Consider the following 23,284-nt stretch of genomic DNA (forward strand, 5'->3'; position numbering starts at 1 on the left):
TTATAGTTATTGAGTCAAGCATACATAGGAAACAAATGTTTTCTGCTCTGTGCATCAAACAGCGCCACACTAATGAAAAGCAGCTCTGAAGAGACTCCAGAGCCTCCCATCTCCTTCAGAAGAGAAAGGGAGCACTGCCCTTTGCTGCACATTTACACATTAACATTAGCACATCACCTACCTGAGCGCAAAAACAAAACAGGCCCAAAACGTATCTTAAAAAAAAAAAAAGACCTTCAATTGAACATTCATGTCAGTTTTACTGTCTTCTATTTATTGTGGCATTTGTAATTGGTAACATTCTGCTTCTTTAGCTACAGCCGAAAATAAACAACTTAAGTATAAACCAGCATCAACACACACGGCAGATTTGATCTGAGAATTCCTTTTATGTTAATACAAACATTCTGATTGCCCCTGCACAGTAAGTCTGACTTGCATCTCCTAAACCACCATTTGTGAAAGAAAGGCCTTTATTAACAAGTGAAGTATAAAAACAAAAAAACAAGACCTAACTGCAGTTAGAAAGTACCCATTCAAGAAGACAGGAGCTGTCTTACTACTAACAACTAACTCACTGGAACCATTTCAAGATACATATTCTACAGATTCCACTTATTTAATTAGATTCTACTTCTGAGATCTGATCTGCTTATCTGAAGTATTTTTGCATGTCTACATTTCTTTTAAAGAGCGAGCTGGGTATGCTGCTTTGACTTCCTCAACTGATTAATGTGCTCCTCCACAAGTGTGTATCAATAAATTACAAAGCAGTGGAGAGCAGTACCTACCTATCTGAACTACTTGCAAGTAACATCACATCATCAGCAACTTACACTGATGATATCTGATGTCTATGCCCTTAACTACATGTTGCACAATTACATTAATTTACTTATAATAATGTGTTAATTTAATTTAGCTGTGAGTTAGACACTGATGTGTATATATACACTAACATCACCTGCTGGACATTTAATGTATTACAGCCCTGTAAAACCAACTTCTGAATTTCACTCTACTCTTTTACAGGCATTCAAATATCCCTGTCCTTGTCATTTAATTAGCTAGAAAATGAACTAAATTAATGTATTGTGACTTGTGTGACAATTCCTTTCACTGTAATGCAAAATACATCTTACACTGAAGCCAGGAACTTGTGTTAATGGTTGTTCTGTGTTATTCAGTTTCATCTACCGTAATAGGGAACATGTCTACTTGAGCTCATTCACTGTTGTAATGCCTATTTTAAAATGAAGATTTTTTATTTTTTTTTGTATTCTGCCCCAGCTCTTCCAAGAATGCCCTCTTTGTAAACCAGATTTCAATGCGATACTCCAGATCAAAGGTCTTTTAAAACTAATAATGAGACTTGATCTGTTATCCACTCAAATTAGTGGCGCAGGTTGAATACATTCCTAATAATAAGTGGTTATATTCCAGATCTGTCACTGCCAATAATAAAGCAATTATTACTGAAACATACCTATCCAATCCTTCTTTTTCTTAGACTGCCTGCTGAGATGAACTAAACTTGGTGGAGATTTTTATGATCCTGCTCGCGCAAAAAACTAGCGCAACATGAATCTTGTTTGAGACACTGACATTTTAGTTATAATGAGTATTCAACACAAAACCTCCTGATACTCGATATTCTTATCATTTCAACAATACAACTCTTCAATAAATAGTAATAAACCTGTGATGGATAACACTCGCAGCCATACATAATTCATGGGAGAAAGCACTATGCTTATAGCAACTGTTACACATGTCAGCTTACTGAGAAATGGATAAGGGAGCTCTTCCTCTTTAAGGAAATAGGATTTACAACATTTTCCATTTAGCTATAATCACTCAGGCCCAGAAGCTTGTCATTTCATATTATTTAGGGTTTTCATTTCAATCAGTATGTTCAAAGGAATTATTTAAAATGAAGATCAGATGTCTCTGCTTTTAGAATAAAAAAAAATCTAATTCAGTGTGAAGAACTGATCAGTTATATTCCCACGAGGCATTCACAAAGAGCAAGAGAAGAGTAAAACATGTTGACAGAATGGATTACAGGGAAATAAAGATGGTGGACCATTACATGGTCATTAACCATGGCTTGAAACTCACGCTAGACCTGCACCCAGTCCTGGGTTTCAGAACTACCTTCAATTAAGTATATTGTTTAATGACCAGGAGCCATGAGTTTGATATGCTTATCTTATTGCTGCATGAATAACTCCTATTAATAAACCAACAAACTGAAGTATGATTATTTTGGAAAAGAGTGAAAGAGACAGAAGAAAGAAACATGTTTTGGGTGGTTTGGCGTAGTCTTTCACACTTAAATCCCTGACAATTTCACTCTCCCAATGTCATGATTTTGTGCTGCAAAAGAATTATCTTAACATCTTAGTGACATCAATTTGCGGTTTGGGGGTGGGGGGAGGGATTGATGAGTGTTAGATCTGCATCTGCAGATTGGGCAATATATGAAACCAAAAGAGTAGCCATATCTATTAGGGGTGTGCCAGAGTTTGAGCCCAAATGAATATGTGTAACAAGTATGGCCATTTTTTTTTCCACATACGAGGAATACGCAATTAATTTTGCCTTTAATCGTTATTCCGAGAAAAAAGTTATACCTACAAATATAATGAATCAGCTCCTGGCTCCAATAGGGCAATGACACAACTGTCAATCAAGTTTAGAGCTCGAGCACCATTCTAGTGGGGAAGGAGGAGGGACCAATGTAACAAAGTGGAGCTAAACATCATTCGGTGTTGTGCGAGTGAGGAGATCAGGCAGATGGAACGTTTGCTTCAGAATCAAACTCTTTTCAGCGATATTACTAGTCTGCTGGATTACAAAGTTACTATAAGAAATCTATTATATTTTCATGTATTTCAATTTCGTTTTTGATCAAGCTAGTTACTACGCCTAGCACTTGCCACAATAATCGGATTGACTGGCCATTGGCCAACAGAATCAGGTGATAATGTGTTTGAGAAGCAGCAGAGAACCAATCACATGTGACGTTTGAACATTATTTGATCTTCTTGCATCTAAACGTACCTGCTGTACCCTAGGTCAGTGTAGGGCTGCTTATTACAATGTTGGAGTCAAAATAAAACAACATTTGAATAAAAATATTGTGTATTTCCTAACAAAACAGTACTGGGAAAATTCGGAATAGTAGACTACAAATCGGGTATAAATCAGTAAAAACCGAGGTTCAATAAAAAAAGAAAAGTGTAACTGTTCAGTAAAATTCTGAATAAAATAGAAATGCGGAACGCTACATATACTGTATAGGATACCACAACCAGCTCCTGTTTACTTGCAGAATAGAGTTCTGAGAGTTACAAGGGAGCTGGATTAGATGTAGAAAAGACGTACCGCTTCTAAAATGATTGATTTGGCCCTACAGATATATATAGTGTGTCAATTTCCTATCTCAGTCTGTGTATTACATATGTTTCTAGCACTATTTCACTGCAGCATTCCTTACAGTAGCCTGCTTATTGTCTCCTACAGTACATTTTTGAAAAAATATATGATTTTATTTTGCAAGTTTCATACACAACTTTGAAACTCTAATAACGTCATTATTTGGATTCTCTTCTTTATTGTTTTTTTGAGGGATGGAGCCTGTCTTTCTTTTTTACTTTTGTGTGCAAGTTCTCGTGAAAAGTTTTTTTTTTTTTCAATGAAAAGCCTGAAACTGCTTATTTTTTATGTGCAATGCAACTTCCTATTGAAGTACAGGTATTGGTTGACAAAATGTTTATTTTTTCAAGATTAAATATCTTAATATAAATTGTTAAATATCCAAGTACAACATAATACTTATTTTTGTTGTTTATACTTGTTTATGGCATTTTAAAGGCTTACTGTTGATTGCAATTTTTTAAAAAATAAAGCATTTAAAAAATGCTTAACACTTCAAAACAATGTTTATGTAAAATAGAGCTGTTTAAATATAAACCTGTTTTGCGTTGTTCTTTAGTTTTAAATGATAAGTTAACCATGTTTCTGTGGGGTGCATTTACACCCTTTTCCGCCTTCCGTGTGAGATCAATTATTGTCACTGACAGGGGGTTAAATACACACTGAAACCCTATATGGTCACTGTGAGTGAAATTGAGGGACAGTGATGCACTTTAACAGCACATCCATTTAGCTACACCAACTTCCAGTGATGTCACCGAGCAAATCCAAGTACGGGTATTGGTTTCCCAGTACAAGTACAAGTACAAGTACAAGTACAAGTACAAGTAATGGGTTCTTTGCACACCCCTTGTAATTATTTTATATGCACCAAATCTGCAGTGACCCTCACAATACTGTATGTCTTGCCCTGCACACCAGGCGGCTGTGTCTTTACCAGGGAAGATTCGGGGGCCCACTGCATTTCTCTGACTGTATGACTCACCCGGCACATCACAAGGACGTGCCTTTACAATGAGAGACTTCCTGGGTGGATACTCACTATCAGTCAATTTAGTAAACAAAAATATTTAAATACACATCATTAAAATAAAGTTGTAACAACACTAACATTTTTATTTAAAAAAAAAAAAAGCATACACAAATTTCCTGTGGGGTATTTCATAAACACCACATTACTACACTATAGTGGACCATTTAAATGTGCTTCATGTTATAATAATAAAAAAAAAAAAAAAAAAAAAAAAAAAAAATATATATATATATATATATATATATATATATATATATATATATATATATATATATTAGTGATCTAATTCATCAAACCATGTTACTTATTTTAATTGAAAAAGTATCTAAACCTCTTTTCAGTTTTCTCCGTCCAGGCCAATGTATTTCTTCACAGTGCAGATTGTTATGCATGCGTGCCCTCATCAGTGTTCCTAAGCATTCACTTTATACACTGTGTCACAGGCAAGTGTTATCAGTGTAAATACTTTTTTTTTTTTTTGCTGTGCATCAGAGCACACTTAAAACTAAGTCATCTTTGCAATATGACCAAACGCTTAATAGCAAGAAAAGGCATTTTTTTCACACAATGACCTTTATTTTTGGTTTCAACAGCATTTTTTCCTTTTTTGCTTGAATGACTGGTGTAGTGACACTGAAGTGATTAACTTGTTTCCTGTAATTGTTGTATTAAGAAAATAAGAAAATCTTGCAGTTCCCTGAACAAAATGGAAAACTAATTGCGTGTGTCGCCAAACAAAAATTACTTTATGATAATCCAACAAAGATTACAAAGAAAACCTTTGGAAGGATATTGCCATGGATTTGGGCATGAATGATATGTATTATAAAGCATGAAATTATGACCTAATAGCATGTATAAACAAGTGGATTTTGTGCAATATAGGTTATAATAAGCATATACTTTTTGTTTCAATTGTAGTCGGGGAAGTAAAGAAACAATGGCCTAACCTGGAGACACATATCAGAGAAAGATGCATGACAGGGCAAGAGTGGTCAGGGCTTAACAATCAGAAAAGAGAGGCAGTACATGAAAGTGATGGAATTTATGACTCCATACACAGACAGCAGAAGGTCATTATGGTAAAGTATTTCCAGTAGCTCATTGCTAGCTTCCCAACTTTCAGATATATTTATTACGGGACCGAGTGTTTGAAATAAAATATTGGCCATATGATTTCTGATACTATGACAACTGTATGCAGTTGTGCAATATCATGTCTTTTTTACAATGTTTTTATTATGTACTGCGTAACAACTTTATTATATATCTAGTAGAAATGTAACAATTAGGAAACGTTTTAACTTCCATCTTAGTGCACTAAAGAATAAAGTCGTTTATACTACATTTAACATTTTTTTGTGTTCACAGTTATGTAAGAATTAACAACAAAATTGTATTTACTTCAGTCCGGTGTGATGATTTATTGATTTTCATTTGACAAATGATTTAATGATTTAATGTGGTGGGCCCGATGACTCTGATGGGTGCTCAGAGCCCGAGTCAATAATAAACATGAACGATATCATACATCCCAGTGCCACAGATAGGAAGTGGCTATGGTCCACCTCCCACCAAAAGAAGAGGCCACCAAACCATGAATGGAAAAATAATAATAAATGATTAACGCAACCCATAGTGGCGCCTGCCACCTACCCCCAAAAATATGAAAAAAAAATGAAAATGAAGCAGCTGAGACATGGCCCATGCCCTAGAGCATGACTGCGCAGAAGGAAAGAGCCTGACCTCTCCTGCCTGACCACACACCCTGTGGAACTCAATATGAACCACTCATCACTCAGGTAAAGAAAAAAACCCTAGTCACATATTTTTCCTTTTCTATAAAAGGATTCTTCTTCCAGAAAAGCAACCAAGTTTACCATTTTTATAAAAATACTGAAACAGGTATATTTACTACAAAGCCTCCACTGCACACCAGTGCTCTGAAGTACAATATTAAGACATCTACTATGCAATGGATTGACGTGCAACTTTTAGGAGGAGAATGATGGAACTGACCCACTGTGCAACAGCCTTTAGACTTGTCACCGAATATTCAACATTTTAGTACTTCACTGCAGGGTTAAACATCTACAACTATGCTTAATGTTTTGGGTAAATACATATTCTTAAAAATAATCAAATACTGAATAGACTAATTCAATACTCAAAGCAATATTGGATGGATTATTCAACAAAATTATGAATCTTTCATGTGTCCTGGTTATTACACCTTGCTAACACTAGAACTGCCAAAATTTCAGACTACATTCAACTGCCGCACCCGCAAAATGTGCGGCTCCATTTTAAAACGGCTTCGATATGAAAATGAAAAACAAACAATCGGATACAACTTAATATTTTTATTTATGAACATCATACATAACATTTTCAGAGCAGAAACTCCATATTTACATTGAAATTGAAACCTTTTCTTATTTTTTTTCAAAAAGAGCACATATACATAAACATGAAAAACTGTAATAAAAGAAACTTTACGCAATAAAGTTCTGTGTAAACAGGTGTAGAAAGCTGTATGTACATATCAAATTATAAAACATAAATAACTAGTTATAAAAATAGCAAAAAACTAAAATATTATAATTATGCAAAATGAAAGCGCTTTGAGTGAAACACAGTTCAAAGGCTGTCAAAATTCTATTACAGCTTTCTAAGTACAATCTTCACAGAAAACACACTTTTCAACTGTACCAGTGCATTTGCCACAGACTTGCCTTTTCACAACAGGTGCAGACATCACAAGTTGTGTTTTTATTGCATTTATCAACCTGGTATTGTCTTTTATTCCGTGTGCCAGTGGGCGCAGCACTGGCTGAAGGTTGAGGGGCATTTGCCAGCCGGCTTTCATGTCTCTTATCAAAATGTTTCTGCCGTAGCTCCAGGGCTAGCTGCAAAATGATGTCTATCTGAGTAATTGTGTTGCCAGTGCACTCCTTGTACAAAACCAAAGTGGTTGCCAGGACTAAATTAAACATTAGTATCAGTCCCAATGGTCACTGATCTGTGCAGAGCTTAGAATATGCACATTTGAAAAAAAAATTTGCACTGTCACACTCAGGGTGGCACAGTCATTCTGCCTGAGAAATGTAGTGTAAATAATAATAACAATAATAATATATGTGTAGAATGACTTTCATCAGTGTTTCAAGCACTCAACAGGATTATAATATGTTATTTCACAATGACGTTGATTTTATTACAAAGCCCAGACTAAACTGTCGGCTACATTGTATTGATTTCAATATGCCGCTTAAACTGCGGGTCTGATGGTTGAGGAAGCAAGTGCTTCTAACTTATTCATTTTTACAATTCTGCAGCTGAAACACCGTAAGGGTATTTAATTCAAATATTTAGTAACACTTAAGAACAGACATGTACGACATATTCACATACTCAGAGATATTTAAATTTGAATTGCAAAAGCCGTTCAAAAAGCAGCTACGGCAGTGCTAGTGTTAAAGTAGACAACTGTCAAACAAGGTGCAAAGAAGCAAGTTTCACAGTTTCTAGGCAAACTTTCTATTCAGAGAATTGGATTTGTCCCTATTTCAACTACTGTAAAATATTAATATTAATCCCTTCATTAATGTTTTATTCTAGAGCTGTCGGAGAGCAAATCAATGTTCATAGTAAGTTTGGCCTTGGCTGCTCGTGCTCCATTGTTTAGATGACTCTCTGACATAATGATTTTTTTTTTATCCAGATAGGAATTATTTACCAGAGGTGTATGTAGCATCTAATAAGGTGGAATCTTGTTTTTTTATACCACCAGCACACAGTTTTCACAAAAGTTAATATGACAAAGAGATGAAGAAATCATTTCACTGAAAGACAGGCAACTGGCTACATAGGAATTCAAGTTTTATCCCATGCCACAATGGGGATAGAAGGAGCGCTTGTCTGTATGTATTAGATATGTCAAGGCATGTATGTGCATCTAGAGAACAACTTGTCCAATGGGGATTACACTTACAAAGTACATTCTTTTGCACAAGTTATTGAGAGTACCAGTATTTTAAATGCACATATTGTGGATGTAGGTCAAAGAAATATACCCCTTTCCATGGCACTGATAGTTCTTACACAGTCATGGTGGAGGATTCACATTCCTGACGTACTTGTTTTCATTTGGCTCCTCATTGATGCTGGGTTAAGTTAAAACAGACCATGGTGTTCAAGGAACAGCGGCCTCGTGACAGTGCCAACAGCTGGAAGATCACAAGCAAGCATCTTGCCCACTATGCAAAAAAAAAAAAAAAACTGGGCTTGTCTGCATTCATAGTTTTAGAGCTTTTAACCTCATCTCATCTGTGGTAAGGATTACGTCACCACCCAGGCTGGTGAATATCAGGAAGAGACTCAGAACGCAGGTTTGTACGTGCAAAACAAAACACAAAACACTAAATGAAACAAGTATCGTGCTGGTTCAAATCCAGCATGAGTAGCAATTGTTTACTTTCAGTATCGGTTCTCACTTGTCTCTTTTCTCCACTGGGCAACCCACCCCGATCAGCCAAAGCTGCAGGTTTATATACATGTGACCGTCTCCAAATGAATAATAAATTAGTCAATCAATTAATCTGGAGGCGGTCATATTCTGCACGGGTTTAGCATGGATGGATGGATGGAAGTTTAACCCCATCCACGACGCAAAAATAACAATAACAAAACGTCGTGCTTTACACAAATTAAACAATACATTTTAATAATAATAACAAATATAAAATAACACGAACACACACAGGGGCGGAGTGTAACCCATCACATCACCTCATCGACGCGGGGCAGAATCTGTAATGGCAGCGTATTTCACAACAGTGACTGTTACACAAGCCATGTTGTTGATACTGAATCATCGTGATCCTTTAGGCCCCGACTTGACAAACTTTGAGGCCAACCTGGCACTAGGAACCCCAGGAGAATTGGTGGACAGAATGGCCTCCTCTCCTTCATTCATTTTCTTATGTTCATATGCAGAAAATCCCAAAGGGATTCATAAGGAGATGCTACTTACTGTACTTGCTAGAAAATAGCACCAATCACTTATTTTCTCAATCTTTTCTTTACCTAGGCAGTTATTTGGTAAGGGCGTCTATAGAGAGCAGGTGTATATATTTTCTCGAAGGATCTTTTCCAGTGGTTGAATCCTGATCTCCACATTGTAACTCCTAAAGTTCAATGCTTTGTCCAGCAGCTCAGACAAATCTCCGAGTCACCTATCTGCTGTTCTGCCTATTTTTTCCACAAACAATACAACTTGTCAGTAAAATAAATAACGATGTGTGGCAAAGTGGTTGATAATTTGCAGATGCAGGTGATTAAAGAACAGCCAGACAATTGTAATCAAGGTGAAAAGGTTTGTTTTATTTATTTTTAAGTCCAGTGCCTGATGGCGAAACAAACAGTAAATAATAATGCTGGTAAGTAATACAGCGGCCTGTATTACTTACATTTAGAATCCCTGGGCTGGTCCCACAATAATAGTCCCGTTATCGTATATCAACATTAACCCTGATAAATCCTCTCCTGATCACTCTTTTTATCACCAAACTTCTCAATAATGCTATCCAACTCATTATTTTAGTACGATAACATCTCAAATGTCCATGACGTTCTTTGAGCGCTGGATGCCGAAGCAGCTATCTCCTTTGTTTATGTCCGTGTTATCTCTGTAGCACATGGGGCAATGGGATACGCCCTTTTTTTCAGATTCATTCGGCTCCTATCGATTTCACTCGTCCATTAGGTTTTCTCGGCTTTTTCCGGAGAAAAAATGGCTAGAGACCTGTGCTTTACGTCTTTTTGATTATGTCGGACAGGGTCCAACATCAGACTGGAAAGGGAAAATTGTGATGTTGGACCTGGTCCGACATAGGACCGCAAAGGGTTAAACATAAAACACATACACAAGTCTGGTTAGTGCGTGAATTAGTGATTGTGGTACAATACAGTTTACAGTGGTATAAGTGAAGTGCTGTCCCGGGTTTGTGCTGGCCTCTAGTTACAGCTCTGGAATGTGTTAGCTGTCCAGTGAATACACTCAACAATAGACAGAACAAACAAACACTTACTATTTATTTCACCAACAGTACAGGTCCTTCCAGGTCAATGACACAACCAAAACGAAGGAACAGATAACACTGCTTCGACCCCTATTTATACCGTCACTGATGACCCCTTGGTAAACGATTGCAGCTGCTTTTTATGATTTGCAGCTGCCATATAATGTGCCCTCCGGGTCAATGAGTTAGTGTACCGAAGCTCCGTTTTCTACATGACCGACTTCCTTTTAACCCTCGAAACAAAGTGTCAGGTCAAGTAGTCCAGAGTATTCTGTTCCCATTACTTAGTGCAATCACAAGCTGGGAGGGAGATTACCACCAAGAATCATTGTCTTTCTGTCACGTGACGTTAGAGACAATGCACACCATAAACGTTTTGATTTAAATTAACTAATGCACACCACAGGCGACGCGAATGATGCAAAACCTTAATTCTGTATGTAGGCGTGTAACAGGGCGAGCAGCCCTGTACAGTATTCTGTATTTATTTTAGAACGGGGTCTCCCCCTCTGCCCCTGTGTTATTTTGTATTTGTTTATTTGTTTATTGTATTGGGTTTTATTCTGTATATATATATATGATGGCGGAACGCTTTGCGTTTGTTTTTGTTATTGTTTTTCTGGCAGAGACGAAATTGGCAGTCCGTCCTCTGCCAGTTGCTGATTAAAAACCTTGTGGTAATGTGTGGCTGTCGGCTAGTGCGTTGTTAAACTATCCAGCAGTCACACAAATTAATAAACTCATGCAGATTGTGGCCGAGGGGTAATAGAATAATTACCAGCTAGTTAAAGCCACGGTATTAAAGCTCTCCCTGCTCTAGGTGTGGGGTGTTCAGAAGTGGAGAATGGGAGAGTGAGAGGGGAGAGAAAAAAATAAAACAAAGTAGCTCAGTGAAGGCTATTGCCCAGCCTCATCATATTGTGCTCGAGATTTTTTTGGTTTAATTATTTATTTTCACTCTGTGAGCAGTGTTTTCTGTTTAAACATTTTATTTATTTTTGTTCATTGAATAAACAGTGCATGCCGTATCTTTTTGAAACTGCAGATACCTTGCCTGTGTGTTCAGTTCCTCCTCCTCGTCTGACGTCACGGCTCGGCCATTTCCTGCCACAAGGTGTAAATTTTTCTCATTCATTTTGTGCATTGGTCCTAACACTAGAACCGCCGCGGTTATACTCATACCTAGAACCGCCGCGGTTATACTCATACCTAGAACCGCCGCGGTTATACTCATAACTAGAACCGCCGCGATTCTACTCATACCTAGAACCGCTGCGATTCTACTCATACCTAGAACCGCTGCGATTCTACTCATACCTAGAACCGCTGCGATTCTACTCATACCTAGAACCTCCGCCAGCAGTCATTATGACAGTTACATTTTAAATAACACCAATATTAAAATGAAAGACAAAATATCAGATACAACTCAAAAGTTTTATTTACGCACATCATATCAAACATCTGCACGGCTGAAACACTGTATTTAAATTAACAATTAAACATAAAACTGTTTATTTTCCAACTTATCACATATAAAGTACTACTTCAAAAAACTAAAAACTATAATAAAATAAACATTTCTAAAGAAATGAGTGTATAGACAGGTGTAAACTGTAAAAACAAAATTATTTTTTTGTTTTTAAAGTAACACAAAAAAAAGAAATGAACTCAATTCCCATTATGTAACGTGAATGCGCTTCAGGGAAACAGACTTCAAAGTAGCACCTAAGCAGCACAATCCACACAGATGTAACACTTCTCAACTTTTCCGGTGCAGATATCAGAAGTGTTATTTTTATTTTATTTAGATACCTGGCATTGTTTTCTCTTGAGTGTGTCACTGGGTGCAGCATTGAATCCAGGTTGAGCTGCATTTGCCTGCTGCTTTGCAGTTTTCTGAACTCTCTCCTACTGATATGCCTTTAAAAAGGGTCTAGAAAGCCAGTCCTTTGTTCTGTGCTGTGTTTACAAGCTGAAAGCCTAACGACTGTGTGTGCAACCACGGTGAGTGAACCAAGACCGAGGACCACCGCGTGTTTAACCAGGATCCTTGGTATACTGTAGAACATTAATTAATTTAGGGGATTTTAATCCCACACCAAAGTACATTTAGTTTGTGCAGGGAGAAGGATCCTGGAGCGGGACTTCCCTTTGGTTAACTTTTTTTTAGCTGTTTTACCCGTATTCATGTACATTTATGTATACTTCCTCCCACACTAGGGATTGTTGGTACCCTGGTGGCAGCCATGTATCACTGCAAATGTCTGTAATATTTATAAATTATAAAACCTGGACACCTGAGCGCCGTTTTCAACACCAAACCCTTTGTGTCTCCTCTTGTCTCTCAGCGGGTACCCACACTAGTAACAGAACACCCCTGTTACAGTCCCTTTTAAATTAATATTTATTGAATTATAACATACTCGTTATAATGCAGCCCTGTAACATTTGTGTTCAGACGTCTTTGTGCAGTTTTTTTCATGCACTATTATGCCTGCTGCTTCTAAATCTTTCTTTAGGTCCTTAGCTGTTTTTTTTTAATCTGCTTGATTGTCCTACCTGCTGTATCTGTCATTTTCTTTGGACGTCCACTTCTTTCAGGCGTTTTACTGGAATCTGAATTTGTTCCGTGGTACTTCTTGATTATTGCTGATTGTGGATTTTGGTTTCCTATATTTCTCTGATATGCTCTGTAGACATTTCCTTTGCTGCAGTTTACTACCAGTGCTTTTCTTAACATGACTTCAACTCCTTTGTTTTGACCATCTGCTGTTTTGCAAAATGTTCTTTTTCAACAGATGTTGGAAATAACAACCTATTTTTCTGGCTATTGACTTTATAATGCAGCTTAGTTACTTTTGTAAGGGTTTTCAATCAATTGATATATTTAATTAGTTATATTACATTTTTACAGACTTTTAATGTTATGGTGCCAATACTTTTGTCATGAACAAATATTTGAAATTGCTTAAGTAATCCTTATTTTTTTTTGGTCTTTATCATACTAATTAGTGGTTAATGTTCACTAAATGCTTATATTTAAAATGTTTTCTTAAATGATCTTATATTAAGTGCAGGGTACCAAGACTTTTGTCTGCTGCTGCAAGTCAATTATTTAATTTTTTTCCCCCCGAAAGCTTTTTACATAGTTTCACCATTTTCTGCATTTGAAATAAATGAGGCATTACATGGCATCGTTAAAGTGAAACGGTCATAATGGTAAAATCAAGGACATTGGCTGAAGCTTGTCTGTGAGCTGCAAACAAAGTTGGGGAACAACATATGCTATCGAAACAATATATAAAAAGTGGTGGGTTCCTTTAGTAAAACATACCGCTTTTGCACATCGGGCAGCACTGGTCAGGCTCGTATTCTGGGTCAACACATTCAGTCTGTGGACACGCTGCGAGTGTGCACAGCACCTCCCCGCTAGACTCACAACGGCACTGTTCACACAGGGAAACCTGAAACACACAAACCCACATTACAATACCAATACAATATTCAGATTTCAGGTTCTTCAGACCTAATGTTAATCAGTAAAACCCCAGCTACAAACTATTAAAAAAATCATTCAACTTAAAACTTTTTCTCAATAAGAATTAATATAAAAGAGCAAATTGTTGATTAAGCTCGGACTGAAATACTTTCACTTTACTGTATTTGGCTACCCTATGGCTCATCAGCTTTTCAACTACTTTAACTGCGGGAATCTGACAGAAAACGAAGGGCTGTAAGTCTGTTTGTGGTACTAACGAGTTACATTTACATTACACAGATGTATCAGTAAGGTTTACATATTTGTATAATTAATTTTACATTAAGAGATTGCTTAGGTTTTTATAATTGTATGGCGTGCCTTTGATGTTTGAGCTAAGAAGACTATAAAACAAAAATGTATTGCACCCTGTGGCCCCCTGTATACAAATCACAAAAAGAATGTCTCCCTGTGGCAGTATGCTCCGCCCCGTGTGTATTTTGTGTTATATGTTGCATGTGGTGTGTTAATGTTGGTGTACAGATATTGCCGCATGGGATATAAAGGGGTCTGTGTAGCATGAGTGATTTAAAATATATAGGTATTTATGCACAGGGATTGCACTTCACATGCATTTAAAGTATTTAATAGTATGTGAGCACGGGTTTGCACAAATTAGTTAATGTGCTGGGATTCATGTGAATAATTAATTGGTAACTGAATCCCGGCACAACAGTATATATAGATGCACATTTTACTCACTCTGGGTTGTGTGTTCAGGGCAAAAGAACAGGGGAGAGGAGAGTAAAATAAAAAGGTAATAATAAATAAATGCTACGAGTGCTGGAAGCACCAGCACCATACTGGATTGTGTTTAGTGTTCATCCACCCTGTTTGTTAGTGTCTGTTTGTTTTGTTTGTTGGTCTGTTTTGGCCAGTGCGCCGTGTTTTTTGTCTGTTTAAACTTTTTATTTGCAATAAATGTAGTGAGCGCAGCAGTGTCTCAGTTTCAACCCCAGTACTGCTTGTCTGCGTGTGTACTCCTTTCTGGCCTGACGTCACCCTACAGCCAGCCTGTTCACACTCCCCTATTTTCATTTTCTTTTCTTCTTCATCACATTTGACCTGTAAAGTATGCACATTTACATATTAAAATTATGTGTCATATAATCCAGTAGACCTATGCAAGCTATTCAGCTACAATAATGAGAAAGCAAAATTATCTCAGGGGCTTTTGCGCATTTTTGTGTGTTTGTGCAACTGTCACATAACTCGGCTCAGTATTTTCCCTTTAATATCATTATTACTAGAATTTTTGTTTTACTTCAAAGTATTTTTCTGCAAATAAAGCCCAGAATGCATTACAGAGGAGAACTAAACATGCTGCTCTTAGACGGAATCATGAGATGTATTTTAAAAACACCTGAAGGTCCAGGGGATCTCTGTAGCTCGTGGATCCCAGTGAAACCAACTAAAACAGTCTCTAGCTTTCAGGTTATGTATTATTGAAGCTTCCTCACTGCAGTATTCACGGGATCCTTCTGTCACCTGCTAATTTAGTTGGTAGTACAGAACATAGTGCTTGTTTAATGGAGTTATTGAAACACAAGATAAATATTTCTTTAAAAATAAGTGTTGTAATTAACTTAACCCTCAACGTTAGCAGCTTCAGTCTAAGTGTTAAAATTATTCAGGATTCAAGCAATCTAGAAGCAAAATGAAAAAGCTCAGTTCTCATCCCATTAATAATACATGCACGTTTCCAATCTCAACATGGCTGTGGTTATTTTTAATGCAATTTTAAAAAATTGTATGATTTACTAAAAAGACCAAACAGAGTTGCTGAGCACAACATGACAAAAAATATCAAATAACTTTTTATTTCTGATAAAAAAAAAAAAAAATATATATATATATATATATATATATATATATATATATATATATATATATATATATATATAATAACTAGCATGTGAGTAACATTAATGCACTGCCTGGCCGCTTTATTAGGACCTGCCTATGTGATTGGATTTGGCATCTCCCTTAATAAGAGATATAAATAAGGTTAATAATGTGATGTGAAGTAATCCCAGCAGGACAATAAAACCTTTGTGCCAAGTCTGTGATCAGGTCAAATGGAGGCCCACTCTGACATTACGTACAGGTCCCAATAAAGCGGTCATCAAAATTAGATGAACAGAACCCAGAAGCACTCAACATAATTGCAAACATCATAAAAACACAAAGGAAATATGACCTTTTTTTAAGCTACTTGTTTGAAAAAAAGCAAAAAAAAAAAGCGTTCTCACCTTAAACTCCTCCAGAGATTTGTAGGTCTTGCCCCTGAATTCACAGTAGTTTTTCCTTTCCTTACACCTTGGGCAGCACTGACTGGTATCCACGCGGATGCAGCGAGGGTGGACTTTCGGGCATTCTGGTTTGGCACAGAGGGGCCCTTCCTCGGTACAAAGACAAGGGCAGGTAGAAGGCCCCGGAGTGAACTTCTCCCCAATGGCAAACACAAAGCCGCTCTCGTCCACACAGCCCTTCCCACGGTAGTCTGGGTAGGCATATTCATCCAGAGTGTCAGGAGCGAAACTGGCCCCGGGGATTGGCCCCTCATCTACCTGCTCTATTGCATCTTCATCTTGTTGCACCTGGTCCCCCGGGGGCCTCTCGCTCTTGACCCCCAGATCCTGACTCCAGCCTGGCCTCTGTTTACCCCAGCTGGGTTTGTTCCCCTTATTTTTCCCATCCTTTGCCGCCTCCTCTCTGCTAATTCTCGTGATCTCTTTGAGTTGGTCCTGCATGGCCTGGCTCAGGCCACTCTTGGATGCTTGGTCGTCTTTGCTCTGGGTCAAGGCATGCTCCAGCCTCTCCTGGCTCATCGGAAGGGGGATTGTTGGGTTGCAGAAGATGCCCATCAGGCAGCAGGCAATGAGAAGAGCTCTTGAGAGAACAAGAGAGTGCCTCATGACTCACTGACACCCAAGGGGTGCGAGAGTTTAAATTCCCATCACAATCACAACCTGCCTGCAAAGAAAAATACATACAAATAAGACATGAAATTAATAAAAATGTATTCTTAATTACCACTACCAAGTTGTTTCTCATTTTGCTACGTGTCACAAGGGACCTATGATCGCTCGGAGAAATAAATCAAATCAATAACCACGGCTCCTTGTGCATTACACTGCTGAATAATGAACAGGCTACACAGTTTCACAGTTTAATCATGGTTTCAAAAGGAAACTTGCTAGACAGAACTACAAAATAACGACACTTTATCATAATTGTGTGTCAGGAGTGTGTTACTGCTGTGCTGTACCTACCTGACCTACCTCGTGCAGTAAACAAATATTTTCACCCCAAATCTTTCCAAAATAAGAGAAATGGCAACATCATAGGCATAAGGACCTATTTTACAATATATATATATAATTAGTTTTTCTTGTTTGTGGATCAGATGGACAAAAGAAGAGCTGTTAGGGTTATGTTGCCCTGGTCGTCACTGTGCTGGCCGTTCAAGTCACTGTGAATAACCCCACCTTGCCACATGATCAGGGTCTCTGGGACGAATAATTTGAATGTGTTTATTTTTTTTGTTTTCTTTTGCACATTTTCAATTAATCAGTTTTTTTGGGTGTATTTGGTCCCTTTTGTATATATGGCCATAATTCCTTTATTATCCAATTTGTTAAAAATAAATATATAAATCAATAAAAAGTTTTCATGTTCCCCACATGTGGAAGTTTCACTGTACACTGTCAAATTTGAGATAGACATGAAAACATATTTTTTACAAACAATGAATGATCTTTTTCTTCTAAAAGCCTCTCTCATTTTCTGTGTAATTTGTTATCTGTATTGAACAGGGTGAGTTTCAGACTATTTCACTTTTTATTTATTTATTTTTTATGGAAGCCTAGAGTGTGTACATTCATTTCATATAGGACATGTACCTGTAACCTTTAAAGAGTCATAGCCACAAATCTAACAACAGTAAAAAAAACAGGCGGAAATAGCTTGGGCCCTAAGGGTTTTAAGCATTTTAGTGGTTTTTTTTTCGATACGTTTCACCTGAGTTGAGAGTTGCTTTTCAGTCTAGTAGCCTGTCATATATGTAAAGATTGAATTTCTAGAAGAGACAGAGCCATCTAGTTATTCTCATCTCTGAGGGAAATGTTTTGCTGGTGTTACACTGGTGTGTCCCAGATGGTACTGGTGCTTACTAATATAAAGACACTGGCTGATCTAGTCAACATTACATATGACTACGATAGGCAACTAGAACTGAAGAGAGGCCAGTGAACTTGTGGTCAAAGCACCTAAATCTAAATAGGGTAATACGACATAAAAAAAAAAGTCCTACTTTCTATTTAATTTACATTTAGTCCAATAACCTTGTAACAAAGAAAGTGAAAATATAAGTTAAATTCAATTTTATTTCTTAGATTTTAGGCATTTTGCAGTTACTGTCCTTATTAAGTTGTATTGAAAATGCCTTTTATTTTGTGTTTGTAAGAATACAAGATTTGGTTGGTAAGAATACATTTTAAGAGTAAAAAGAAAATATAAAGAAGTGCGGCAGTGACCTCACGTATGTGTTTCAAGACGCCCCACAATGCAGTGCCTTCCATTTCCATCCTACCATTTACTCTCATTGACTCTCTTCTTTTTCGATCCCCAAAAGTCCAATTCAATAAAGTGGGCGCAATGTACTGCTGTACTAACCAGCATTGATGAAAATAAATAACACTCTATTTGTTACATGGACTTACTATTTCACAAGAAAAAAAAAAGGTCATAGAATCAAGCACCTTAATTACTTTACTTCACAAAATGGAGCAGTGAGCAAAAAGATAACATCTACTTTATTTAAGATTTTGGATACTATTTTCCTACCAGTAGTGGAGCGGCTAAGCTCAAAATATGAGGGAAATGGTGCACTCTTTTATAGAAGCATGATATTTAGCATTGACCTAACAAGTAATTCCTGATATAGGGCCTCATTAACGAAAGGGCACTAAACATTATGGTGCACAGTAATAGCAATTAGTGTGCACGTTCCTGATTTTCGTATTTTATTCATTACCGTGCAAAATAGTGGGCATATTATGAAGCACACTGATTTTATTGTGCCACACTATAGCAATCATCATGAATATGTAATTTGTATGGTAATAAATAATAATGTGTTTAAATAAGGCATGCTGTTCTAAATAATAAGGAACTTTATTCACACCGCATTTACTACAGGGCAATAATCGTATTGTTCACCTTAAAGTGAGCAATAATGACCAGGCTTTAAATATTGATAGGCACACTATTTAAACCTATTTTTCTGGTCTGAAATCTATCTGGTATCATGGAGGGATTACTTGCATTAAAGTTTTCACACAGAGCAGTGACAATTACCTGTAAATAACAGGTTACATTAAGCGTGAATAAATGTGAATTAATGTTATGATTTCTTATATTTTATTTTATAGTTCATTACATTGGTACAAATAATAGAGGGGTTAAATAAAACACTGGACAAAATAAGGTATTATAATTTAAAACCACCTCCTCCACTAGAATTTCTTACTCCTCTGCAATTTTTGTTTGCATTGTCTCTGCCTGTCCCCTGCTGAGTGCTGTCTGTTGTTCCCTCACTTGCGGTCAATGTAAGCCACTTCCACCTTTCACAATAAGCCACTGACCCAAAGATACTCCTGGACTCCTGGGGCTTTTCTATCAAGGTGGTCACGGGTAAGTCTTGGACATTATTGCACAAATTCAATTATCACTCACAATACATGTAGTGTGCAGGCTATGGTACGTAAATTATACAAATACTGTACACGTAAATGGTACACATAAATTAATGCGTTTTCTGTTAGTAATTTGATTTATGGTGCACGTTAGGCTCACTCCTTAATGTGCACATTACAGATTACATTTAGTAATGCACTTTACTTTTGTAAAGTAGTGAGCCTAACATGTGGGATAAATCTAAATTTACTGCCACATTTACTAACAGAGAATGCATTAATTTCATGTGTAAGCACAACTACCTAGACAATCAATTTCTGGGCTTTTTCCATTCAAACAAATTTTCACAACCAAGTAATTCAGGAAGATGTATTTAGTTTGCGTTAGCAAATCAGTGAATCAAACAAACAGATCTGGTTCACAAAACTGATCGAATCTGTAACTACGCATCACTAGTTTTCAGCCCAGAAAAGTTTAAATAGAGCACCTGTCAGTGGTTAAAGCCTGGTTTTCATACGCACTAATAAATGATCACTTTAATGTACACACTAAAATTAGCGCCCTTTAGTAATTACCATCTGAATACAGCTCATCTCATTATTCTGAGCTGGATGCTCATTTAAATAAATCAGCATGTATTCCATAAAAATCACATATTCATTCTAATTACCATAGCGTGACGCACTAAATTTACTGCGTGCTATAATAAGAGTATTGTACAATATAATTAATAAAATTGCAATAGTAAATACGGCAATCACAAACGTGCACACTCATTTCCATTATCACACACCATAACGTTTAGCACCCTTTAGTAAATGAGGCCCTTAGTATGTTACTTAAATTCATTACAAAAAGTAATTGGAGATGTAGAGTGAAGCTGCACTGCTTACCTTTTAATTTAAACATGTATTCTTTGTCTGATGGAAAAAAAAAACAACACCTTTTTTCTTTCTCCTTTAACGCATCTACAATACTGTAAGTCATGTTGTGCAATGGCATATTTTTCTTTTTGTTCTGCTTACTCGAGAAATACTGATTGATGAGACGTAGCCTCAATTCTCTTTCTTGTCGATATTGCCACCCTGCAGAACATAACCTTTGAAGTTACTGCTGCATCGAGACAGTACAGTTTATGTTTGGTACACATGTGTATTCTTTGATTTTCTTAGTTCCCTTACCAGTACTGTTCAAACAAATTTAACCCATTCACTGCTCCATGCTTTAATCTAGCTGTATTTATTGAGTCTCTCGTTAGTTCCATTATAGGTGGTGTCCAGTTACATGATTCTCTCAATAAAGTTTTAGTACAGGTGGTGTCTAGTAGAAGTTACCCTTTTCACCGCTGCATTGTCTTTAACCTCTGGGCATATCAATGATACAATTTTTTTTTTCATATTTACATATTACTTTACATTTACAAAACATTTGCTTAGATATGCAATACTCTCAATTGGCCTGGATATTCTCCACCAGAGGGAGAAAGGTGACCCAGACCACACTTCAAGACCTGGCAGGTTTAGGGCTGGTCGTAAAAAGGGTCATTTTTATTTTGAAAGCAACCACTCTTTAAACAACTATTGTGGTATCTATTTATGATAAAGTTATTGTAAGCACAAATCATTTAACTATCACTGTCTTCATTACTGGACAGCAGGACGTGCAGAATCTGCACCACTGTCAAAAGGCCTCAGAGAGCATCTTCGGCCAGATCAACTAGGCCAAGTGTTGGGCCGCTGGCAGGGATGGGAGCTTCCTGTAATGCCAGGGGGAACTACAGTGGCAGCGAGGGGCAGTGAAGTGTCTGGGTGTGTTCGTGGGTACAGAGAGAGCAACATCCCTGATGAACTGGGAGGGTGCGGTGGAGCAGGTGAAGAGCAGGTTGCAGAGGTGGCGCTGGCTGCTCCCCCAGCTCTCCTACACAGAACATTCATCATTAACACCCTAGTGGCCTTCATGCTGTGGCACCGTATGGCCTGTGTGGAGCTGCCTGCGGCACTGCTCAGGGAGTTACAGAGTGAGTTGGTGCGGTTCTTTTGGGACGGGCTGCACTGGCTCTGGCAGGGTGTACTGTACTGTAGGGGTGGGGGGTTAGGGTCTGATTGATCTGTGCTGTACTCCACAGAGCCACTGAGTTGGAGACCCTGGGCCTTTACTTTTTTGAGACAAGTTGGGGGGCAGGGGTATGACAGAGACATGTTCCTGCTGAACACTGCAAAACTGGACCACTCCCAACTCCCACAGTTCTACAGTAGCTTGCTGCGTGCCTGGGTCCTGTTTAAGGTGGAGTGGGCTATGGAGGTGGACAGTGTATATCTGTGCTTGGAGGAACCCCTGGTTAATATCCTTGTCCTTTCTGTGGGGTGAGGGAGACGATGTTCCATGCCTATAAGGTCTTTATTTCAAAGACTCTCCCTGAGAGTGAGCGAAGCAATTTTTATTATGGGAGTGCAGTACAGGTAGAGCAGGAGAGGTGCATGTCAGTTTGTGTTTGTTTGATTCGTCGGGGATGCTCTGCCTCCAGTGTGTTTGTTTGATTCGTCAGGGATGCTCTGCCTCCAGTGTGTTTATTTGATTCGTCGGGGATGCTCTGCCTCCAGGGTGTTTATTTGATTCGTCTGGGATGCTCTGCCTCCAGTGTTTTTATTTGATTTGTCGGGGACGCTCTGCCTCCAGTGTGTTTATTTGATTCGTCTGAGATGCTCTGCCTCCAGTGTTTTTATTTGATTCGTCGGGGACGCTCTGCCTCCAGGGTGTTTATTTGATTCGTCGGGGACGCTCTGCCTCCAGTGTTTTTATTTGATTCGTCGGGGACGCTCTGCCTCCAGTGTGTTTATTTGATTCGTCGGGGACGCTCTGCCTCCAGTGTGTTTATTTGATTCGTAGGGGACGCTCTGCCTCCAGTGTGTTTATTTGATTCGTCGGGGACGCTCTGCCTCCAGTGTGTTTATTTGATTCGTCGGGGACGCTCTGCCTCCAGTGTGTTTATTTGATTCGTCGGGGACGCTCTGCCTCCAGTGTGTTTATTTGATTCGTCGGGGACGCTCTGCCTCCAGTGTGTTTATTTGATTTGTCGGGGACGCTCTGCCTCCAGTGTGTTTATTTGATTCGTCGGGGACGCTCTGCCTCCAGTGTGTTTATTTGATTCGTCGGGGACACTCGGCTCTGCTTTTTCCTTCTCTTTAACACCACTACTTTCCTCACTGTCAAAATCAGTTTCCTCTTTCTTGTAAAGAAATTTGATCTTATTTTTTTGACTCGGTATTGAATTTCAACTCTTCCGTAAACCAACCATGCACTACACACACATGCAACTTTCACGTGACCACGTTACCCTGGCTACAGAGCAAGCTGCTCGCTGATTACATCAGAAAGAAGTGTTTGTTTGCATTCTGTCAGTCATGTGTGGCACTCCTGTTATGCTGCTCTCTATATACTGTATGTAAATATTTCCATTTGTAATAATTGCCATGAAAATATATTACT

General features: G+C 37.9%; 1 protein-coding gene across 1 annotated transcript in view; it reads right to left on the reverse strand.

The window, feature by feature from the left end:
- The window catches only part of vwc2 (von Willebrand factor C domain containing 2), a 40,328-nt gene that overhangs the window by 11,904 nt on the left and 5,140 nt on the right, over positions 1-23,284 (reverse strand). Inside the window, exons 2-3 of the mRNA XM_041244941.1 lie at positions 16,351-17,074; positions 13,895-14,024 (exon numbers count right to left, since the gene is read on the reverse strand). Of these exons, the coding sequence (XP_041100875.1) occupies positions 13,895-14,024; positions 16,351-17,016 (796 nt within the window). The 5' untranslated portion in view covers positions 17,017-17,074. The remainder of the gene's footprint in view (positions 1-13,894; positions 14,025-16,350; positions 17,075-23,284) is intronic.

The sequence above is a fragment of the Polyodon spathula genome, chromosome 3, assembly GCF_017654505.1.
Source record: "Polyodon spathula isolate WHYD16114869_AA chromosome 3, ASM1765450v1, whole genome shotgun sequence".
Lineage (NCBI taxonomy): Eukaryota > Metazoa > Chordata > Actinopteri > Acipenseriformes > Polyodontidae > Polyodon > Polyodon spathula.